Source organism: Danio aesculapii, chromosome 17 (genome assembly GCF_903798145.1).
Source record: "Danio aesculapii chromosome 17, fDanAes4.1, whole genome shotgun sequence".
Lineage (NCBI taxonomy): Eukaryota > Metazoa > Chordata > Actinopteri > Cypriniformes > Danionidae > Danio > Danio aesculapii.
Genome location: NC_079451.1, coordinates 7,701,758 through 7,711,487, shown reverse-complemented (window position 1 = coordinate 7,711,487; position 9,730 = coordinate 7,701,758). Strand labels below are relative to the sequence as shown.

At 37.5% G+C, this 9,730-nt stretch overlaps 1 protein-coding gene across 1 annotated transcript in view; it reads right to left on the bottom strand.

The window, feature by feature from the left end:
- ccdc88c (coiled-coil domain containing 88C) overlaps positions 1 to 9,730 on the bottom strand; it is a 106,546-nt gene that overhangs the window by 22,032 nt on the left and 74,784 nt on the right. Inside the window, exons 22-25 of the mRNA XM_056476491.1 lie at positions 9,438 to 9,624; positions 9,198 to 9,343; positions 7,258 to 7,347; positions 5,508 to 5,797 (exon numbers count right to left, since the gene is read on the bottom strand). Of these exons, the coding sequence (XP_056332466.1) occupies positions 5,508 to 5,797; positions 7,258 to 7,347; positions 9,198 to 9,343; positions 9,438 to 9,624 (713 nt within the window). The remainder of the gene's footprint in view (positions 1 to 5,507; positions 5,798 to 7,257; positions 7,348 to 9,197; positions 9,344 to 9,437; positions 9,625 to 9,730) is intronic.

Genomic DNA, 9,730 nt, shown 5'->3' with positions numbered 1-9,730 from the left:
AGTACACCCCATTTTATAAATGAATATATTTTTATATATTTTATGAATAATATATTTATTTTTTAGTGAATATAGAATTTAGAATTACTAAAATAACGAGTAATTTTAATGTCAACACAGAAGTTTATTAAAATAATATTTTTGTCACCGAACATCTTTAAAAATAGATAGATAATACATTTAAATTCAAGAGAAATGTTACAAAAACATTTCCAAACTACAACATTAAGTAAATGTTAAATATAAATATATATATATAAAATATAACATATTATTTTCTTCTCAATACAAGTTGCCGCCTTAAACTTTTGTAGCGTTTATTGCTGTCTTGTAGATTGATTCATACGGTCTTGTTACATACATATAAACAAAAATAAAGGTGAATATACAGAGTATATATATAGAATATGTAGAGTGCATTTTTAAAAAAGCAATGCAGAGATTAAATCTCATCAGGAGGTTACAACAATTTGGAGTCAAGATATTCTGGAGATGGTATACAAGAATTTAGTTGAAAGTGTTGTAAGTTTTAACTAATGGTATGGACTGTTGCCAATTAAGGAAAAATAAAAACTATGTTGAGTAGTAAAAATTGTCAGTGCAATTGTAGGTAAAGCACAAAGACAACCAAATGAAATGTATTCAATGAGCAATAAACAGAAAGCACATGTTATTATTGAAGATTGTTCCCATCATTTAAATATACAATTTCAGCTCTTGCCATCAAAAAGACATTTTAGGCAACCTCAAGTAAAGAAAAATGTGTATCAAATGTCCTTTGTGCCGACTTCCATTAGAATTTTAAATACTGGGTTTTAAGTAAGTACAGAGTTTTAAATTGAGTTTGTGATTTATGTGATGACATTGAATGTATTTGTGTTGTCTTGTGTTTATTTTCTGTGATGTGTGTAATGTGAATGCTGATGTGGTCGTGTGGTGAAGCCAATGATAAATTTCCACTTGTGGACAATAAAGTAAAGAATCTGGCTGTTAGTATTTGTGTAAGATTAAATATCGAGTATGATAATGACATATTGAAAAATATGACACTGTGACAGTCATATCTCTGAGGGTATTTACATTACATTTCATTTCATTTAAACCAGGGGTCACCAATCTTGGTCCTGGAGGGCCGGTGTCCCTGCAGGGTTTAACTCCAACTTGCCTCAACACACCTGCCTGGATGTTTCAAGTATCCCTAGTAAGACCTTGATTAGCTTGTTCAGGTGTGTTTGATTAGGGTTGAAGCTAAAATCTGCAGGACACCGGCCCTCTAGGAACAGGTTTGGTGACCCCTGATTTAAACCTTTGGCAGAAGCTTTTTATTTGAAGACATGAAATCTGAATCAAATGCATAAATTAGCAAGCATGGCAATTGTGCTGGGAATTAAACCCCTGATTTATGCTCTACTACTTCAAAAAAAAAAAAGTACAATGAAAAAATAAAAAAATTAAAATTAACTAATCAACGGTGGCTCAGTAGTTAGCACGATCACCTCACAGTAGGAAGGTCACTGGTTTGAGCCCCAGCTGGATCAGTTGGCCTTTCTGTGTGGAGTTTGCATGTTCTCACCATGTTGGTGTGGTTTTCCTCAGGGTTTCCCCCACAGTCCAAAGACAAGCAGTACAGGTGTATTAAATAAACTAAACTGACCGTAGTGTATGTGTGTGTGAATAAGAGAGTGTATGGGTGTTTTCCAGTACTGGGTTGTGGCTGGAAGGATGTCCGCTGCATAAAACATACGCTGAAATCGTTGGCGGTTCATTCCGCTGTGGCGACCTCTAAAATAGAGACCAAAACTAAAGAAAAATTCATTACTAAAAACATTTTTTACAAAAATATTGAAAAATGTTCAGGTTAACTGTAAACTGTCATCTGAGAGATTCAAGTAAAAGATTAACAGTTTTAGTTGATTTTTATAATAGATCATAGTATGATTTTGGTAAATGAATTGGGAAAATAAATAAATAAACGCTCTACCCAGCTTTCCAACATAACATAACATAACAGTTTATCATTAAGAATAGTGATTATGGGCAACATGAAAACATCCCCACCCCCATGAATGGCTTTTAGTAGTCATGTGCCCTGCATAAAAAGCCTTAGACACAAATCAATGCATGCCAATTCTACCTGATTTGCATATGAACCCTCCATACATAATTAAAACAGTCGCATGTTGCACAGAGAACAAGCTACACAACATATTAAAGATGCAAAATGAATGAACACGGCTTGCTTTACATGTAAATAAAAATACACTGCAAGCGATCATGAGCAAGCACACATCAAAGCCAGTATAAACCCTATCTATGTATCTGATGAAGTTGTCGCCTACGCTCGCTTTCCTCCTTCAATCTCTCCATGCATGCACTTCATTTGATTACTATTGACTGCTGGTGTTAACAGCGGCTGTGTGCTGCGACTCTGTTCACCTTCCTCAGTGCTAGCAAGACGACGCACACACACATCTCTCAAGGCAAGCACAAGCTGGCTGCAATCCGCTGCGTTTAATACACGTTACTTACTGCAGGCTTGCATTCAGGATCCCTCGGCCTGGTCTCAGAGCCCCCCACAGCATGTATATGTTGTAGTGTGTGTGTGTCATGATGCTGATTGAGTAGTGTGAGCTTGTGGTAATGAGGGAAAATCTATTCATGAATGTTTATTGCTTTAGCGTTTGGTGGCGAATGTTTAACGGTTAGCTTTTTGTGCGTATAAAGAATGCTGGATGGCTTTTATGAGGAAATAAATGTGAATGGTGTTGTAATGGGATGGTTATTGATGGTGTGAGCATGATGATGATGATGATGGAAGGTGTCAGAAATTGCCGATATGCGAAAAAGGTTCGCAGGGGGGGCAGGGGATGATGTTGTCGGATGAGGACCAGAAGCGCAGGCGTCTGGTAAGAGATCGGCGGGAGGGTGGCGTCCCCTGAACGCGCATTTTCTCCTGGCTCTTACTCCGGAGAAACCGGAAGCGCTTGGCTGCTGGAGGGGCTGGAGTGTGTGTGGGTTAATGTACAGATACAGACACACAGGGAAAGAAAGAAAGGGGTCAGTGGGAGAGAAGAAATGATGATTCAGAGATGAAAAAGATGGTCACATTTATGATTCATGAAGAATGATGCCCTGAGGTTTCCTTTGAAGATTGTTTTAGCAATGCAATATAGCATGAAGGTTGAGAAAGGGTTATTACTTGGAGAGCTGAGAAATGAAATTGGAAATTCACAACAGGATTAGTTTGTCGAGTGGACACTGAGAGGAAGAGGTTGTTATGATAACAGCGAGCCTGAAAACAAAAAGTCTCATGGCGCCCCCTAGTGGAAGACAGGTCATACACAAAATGACCGGTTTAGTTCAACTACTTTTAGTTCAACTTCAACTAGTTCAACTGGTTTAGTACTACATCTACTTTTGATGCTAGTTTGAGTTTTTAACAGATTATGACCACAATAAGTTTAGTTTCTAGGCGTGAAAGTGAATATTTGAAGTTTAGTGAACACAAATAGCACAATGGCCTGTTTAAACCTGGTATAAAGATGTGTTTTTGTTATACAAGTGCACTTGGGGTCTCATGGGCTGCATTTACACTGCAGATCTTGATGGTCAATTACGATTTTGTGACTGTATCTGAATCTTTTGATGACCTGCTTACATCATATTGTCTGTATTTACACAGCACACGGCAAAGGCCCAGTGACCAGAAAGAAGAGAAAAAAAAAAAAAGCAGGCGCTGACTGACAGCTAATAATAAAAGAGCACTCTTTTCTCCATTCCTGTTTTTCATCTGTTCACAGGGTTTCATTTTTTTTTAAATTCTTTTTGACAAGTTGTTTTACTTTAGCTTATGACAGAAAAGTTCTCACTTCGCCATCTTCTTTCATCTAGGCATTTTTTAACCAGTGGCATCTTACAATGTCAATGGCGTGATTGATGCACATGACCTACTGTGAGCAACAGTTTAATATTAGTTTATATCGATTACGTGGCGGATGTTGCACGCTCTCTCTCTCTTGTTGACATGCTTAAATACTTGTGCTATATGACAACATATAAGCTTTTTAGTCGCCGTGCATGAGATTTAAGGTTTGGGACTCTGCTGAAGTCTGTTCCAAAATGAAAGCATCAGAGTTGACGTCATGGTGAAAATCCGATCTACCTGCTTACACTGCAGACACGAGGGTACGGATCCGATTCATATCGGCTAAATTTCCACATATGAACAAGGCCTGAATATGATTCGAATAAATCGGAATCCATGTGATTCGTTCCTGCTTATAAGTAGATGGGCCATATCAGATCTGTGCCACATAGGAGGAAAAAAAAAAAAATCGGAATTGAGTCAGTTGAACTTTGCAGGGTAAATGCAGCAATATTGTACATTTTGAGCTTGTTTATCTCCTCCAGAGGCAGTCAAAACACTTTCGACCAGATTGCTTTATTAGTGTCAATTAACCCTCAAAGTGTCTAATTGTAATGTAATACTGCGGTGAAGTTTTATCAAGATACTTTATTTTATCATTTTAAGCATACAAAAACTAAACAAAAGTTTGGTACTAAAAACCACAAGAAAAACTGGCATAAAACTGAAATACTAAATTCTTAAATTAGCATAAAACTGGAATAGTATGTATACAGTTGTATAACCATAATTTTCAAACCAATTTAAACTCTTAAGATTATTCAGGCCCAACAGTTGAGAGTAAAAATAATAATAATATCATCATCATAGTTTTATTATCAATATTTATAAAGAAATTAACTTTAAACCACCTGGACAAAAGAAAATAATACAGAAAAAAAAAGAAGAATCACCCCATTTTGAATATTTTTATCAATTTCTCAGTGAATTTGGGTAATATATTATGGTGCATTTAAACAAAACAGATTTATTAAAATTATATTTTAGTCACCAAACATATTCAGAAATTGAAAAATAATACAATTCAAGCAAAATATTGCAAAAATAAATTACAAACTATATTTCATCAAAATTGTATTTATTTTTGTTTCTCTTGATTTTTGCTAGTTTTTTTTTTTATTTTATTTAATATTTTCCCTAACATCTAAACTAGTTTTTGAACCATTTTCACAACTTATTTTGTTAGATAAGCTCCAGATTTGGCTTCAGTACTGACTAAACTAATATATACAGTATGCACAAATATAATACTGTAAAGCATCCTATAAAAAATATAAACTTAAAAAGAGAGATTTGGGGGGGGGTGTACTTTTACATGCTGAGCACTGTATATTTCACATTGCTACAGCAGTAAAATGACAATATGTAAGTCATAATTTCTTGATGTACTGTAAGTTCCTGTGACAAGTTTAAAATGTCTGCTAGTGAAATTACTTTTCTACAAATAATGCTACATTGGGACGACAATAAAACTTCTTACTGACTCCAATCTTTAAATCTTTAACAAACACTCCAATCTTTAAGTGTAAAATGGTTTGGACAGCATATAAATGGTTGTGTTTCTTCATGATTGAGTACTCACCTCGGCCGTTGAGAGCAGGAGAAGAAAGGGTTGGTGACTGTACGTGATTCTCCTCCACAGACTGACTGTTCATGGAGTCCACACTGAGACGGGACTGTCTGGGGGGCAGCGGTGGTGGGGGAAGAGGCGGTGCGCTTTCAGGACAGTCTATACATGAGGGGATCTCTGGAAGAGGGATGTCTGGAGCACTTCGAATCCTTTCGCGTGGAGCATCGGGTCTGTCTCGTGAAGTTTCTTTCTTGGGTTTGATGAATTTTGCTATTGCTTTGGCTCCAACCCACTGGCGACTCCTGTGTTAAAAAAGTACAAATGTTAAAACACCCTCTTACACTTAGCAAAGAGAAGTTTAATTTGATAAAGGGCCTGAAAGTGCAGTCTATTAAGTTGTAAATATTTTAGATTTAAAGAGCCCATATTATACATGAAATAGGGTCATATTTAGGTTGTAAGGGTCTCCAACAACAGTCTAATATGCATGCAAGGTCATAAAACACTTTTATGGTCTTATAATCTGCATTTATTTTTACCTAATTATCCCAGCGACTCCCATATGAATCGTTCAGCGATTCATTTGTTCCCAACCCCCTCCTCAGCGCGAAGCTAATCTGCGCTGATTGGACCGATGACAGCCTGCTGCGATTGGTCGACAGTGACAGGCTTCAGCACGAGACAGAGTGAAATGCCCAGCTGGTAATCAACTATATAAAAGTAGTCACAGTGCACACGCGCTTCATAGTGTAAGGCTTTTTCACACACACACACAATCCTCCTCAGAAGAACTGGGGAGATCGACGTGAGTCTCCTAGCCTCTCCCTCTCCCTCTCTCTCTCTCACACACACACACAATGCTCCTCAGAAGAACTAGGGAAAGCGACGCGAGTCTCTCTCTCTCTCTCTCTCTCTCTCTCACACACACACACACACACACACACACACACACAACGCTCCTCAGAAAAACTAGGGAAAGCGACGCGAGTCTCTCTCTCTCTCTCTCTCTCTCACACACACACACACACACACACACACACACAACGCTCCTCAGAAAAACTAGGGAAAGCGACGCGAGTCTCTCTCTCTCTCTCTCTCTCTCTCTCTCTCTCTCACACACACACACACACACACACACACACAACGCTCCTCAGAAGAACTAGGGAAAGCGACGCGAGTCTCCTGTCTCCTAGCCCCTAGGCGTCACAAACTCGACCTGTTCTTTTTCTCTCTCTCTCTCTACTAAAGAGTAACCGCGTGTACTGTACCAGGTTAACAAGTAACAAAACACAATAAATACATAATTTGCAAGTTAAACGAGGCAACAATTTTAATCACACTTACTTACACTAGTGAATAAACCGCAACCACTGACTCTTCACAGTTCACAACTCATCTTTGGGTAGAGACTCAATATTATCCATCTGAGCACAGCGTGACTTCATTCGACCGGCGGCGTCTGTGTGTGTGTGTCTAGTGTTTTTTCTGTGTTAGTGGGCGGGGCCGCAGGTTTCAAATCTCCCTGGTTTGCGCGCGTAACTACTGGCGAGGCTTGTGTTTCGTGGCTGCGTCATCGCGAAACACCTAATGACTCGTTATCAAGACGACTCGTTTGAAGCACTATGAGTCGACTCTTTTATAGATGAATCAATAGTGTTAAACACTGTACACTTACAGATTTAAGCCTTAGCTGGATATTTCACTTCACTTAGAGGGCATTTTCAAAAACCCATAATATGGGCTCTTTAAGGACTGGACTCACTTTTTAGGAGTCGGGTCGTAAAACTTATACTGGTCCATGATCTTCTCCTCCAGTTTCTCCTTCTGTCGTCGTAATGAATTCAGCTTATCACTGCAAGAAGAATTAAACGATTAGCATTAAGACATTCGAACCACAATTCCTAAATCTCTTTTTGTTTTTATTTCCCCCTCAAATATCTTGAAATATTTACTGTATTTTTTTAAAAAACTGAATAAAATGTGGAACACCAAAAGATTTTTTCTTGCATTGTGGTATTGAAAATAAGCAATGTACATTGTAGCTCTTTGCATTGGTTGTTGAATGAATAAAGGCTGATTCCAGGTCAATCATAAAAACTAAAGGTTTATTCATCCTAATGATTGAAAGTTTTATAACATATTTTGTTTTGAAATTGATAAAAATTATGAGAATCATTTTACAAAACAATCACTTTTTCACTTAATTTAGAAAAGAACGGCAAACAAGTATATCATTAAAATTACTTGCTTTGAGGATTTCAACAACAAACGTATTTGTACCTTCTGCCATAGAATGTGCTATATAACGAAAAATCTGGATATTTGGATTATAAAATTATACAGCGCTCCCCAAAGATTTCTGTAGGTTCTGTTAGTTTAACGTGTATATTGTGTAATTTGCCGTCTATGGTTGTAATGGGGCAACAAACACATGCAGACTGTTGAATAGTTGTGAATAGAAGTGTTTAATGCACATTTATGCATCATGTCATATCACTCAGCTCTTACTGTCATTTTTATAAAGTGAAAGAACGGCAAAAAACTTAATGCTAATAAAACACATCTGTTTATGCAGAGGTTGATATTAATTACTTTCTGTGTTTTCATACAAGTTAAAACAACAAAATACAACTGTATAAAGATCTCTATTGGCTCTTTTTGTCCAATAAAATTTGAATTTAGCCTATACAGAACACAACTCAGGAACAAACTAGGTTACTCTGGTGGCAAAGGCATTTCACTTACTCCCAGCTAAAATAAACCTGATTATTTTGCACGTGTGCATATCAGAGTACATCAGAATACAGAGCTCAATGGGGTATATGCACACAGACTTTTAATTTCAGTCAGCCGTCCCCAGGGTCTTCGGTGAATTGTCATCCCATACAAAAATCGCTGTTTAAGATCTGATTTCTTTAAAAAAACACAGCAATCTTCACTTCTTGACTGAAATGCGATATAAAGTGGGTATCAGACCAAACAAGAAGCACTGCATTAAGTTATATTTTTCCGCGCCATTTCTTTAAAGCATAGGTCTCAAACTCAATTCATGGATTTCCGTAGCTCTGCACAGTTTTGCTCCAACCCTGATCAAACACAGCTGATCCAACTAATGAATGTGTTCATTATTATTTGAATCAGATGTGTTTGATAGGGTTGGAGCAAAACTGTGCAGAGCTGCGGCCCTCCATGAATTGAATTTTGAGACCTATGCTTTATAATATGGAATATAACTTACTGCTAATTACGCCGCCTGCGTTTAAATGGTCTCTCGGCTCTTTTTACTCTTTAACAACCAAATGAATGCTTAAGTCTATTTAACTGATTATATTTGAGTTACATTACAACTTCAATGCTGTAAAAGGAACCATATGAAATTGAAAATAGTCACATAAACCTTTCACCATAAGTTGAAAACACTAGCTGTGCATATAACCCATATTTACGACCCTTCCAAATATGGTCAAAAGCAACCATATCATATTAGGGACAATTCCTATAGTAATAAATAGACCTGTAAAACCTTTTGCACTTATCTAAGATACATCCCTTCCATTTAGATGTTAGAAAACAACTTAACATATTGTATCAATGCATTTTATGGCACTTTTAACAATAAATGTGTCCATTCAAACATTCAACGATTACAAAATTCTAGTAATGATTGATTCAAAATATGATACAATTCAACAATACGCTCACATGTATTGTTTCTGCTCCTCATGGTAAAGTTCTTTACTCTCCATTGTTCTCTCCAGCAGGGTCTGGTTTTGTTGGCTGAGCATCTGGATCTGACTGAGAAGATGATGGTTCTCCTCCTCCAGGTTTCCTTTCAAACGGGTTAGCAACTAAATAGCGGGAAGAGGATCAGGAATCAATATCTAGTCCTGCTTGTTATGGTGTATACAGTAGATGCAGAAGCTGCTGTAGGATCTCACTCACCTCACAGTGGTTGTCCAGTTTGGTCATGGAGATGTCCAAGCTTTGGTGCTGCTCTTTCAGCTGGTCGTAGCGTGCCTGCCAGCGGTTCAGCTCCAGCTGAGACTCATTCAGAGAGGTCTTCAGCTCTTTGGTCTGTAGTTGCAGGCTGTCGTACTCTTGCCTCAGCTGTGTGTGAGTGTGTGACACTCTACAGAAACAAAAACACAGGTTCAGATGCAGTCATTTAATTTATGATATTTTTATGCAAAATGAGTCAAAGTCAGCTTTATTGTCAATTCAACCACATGTACAGG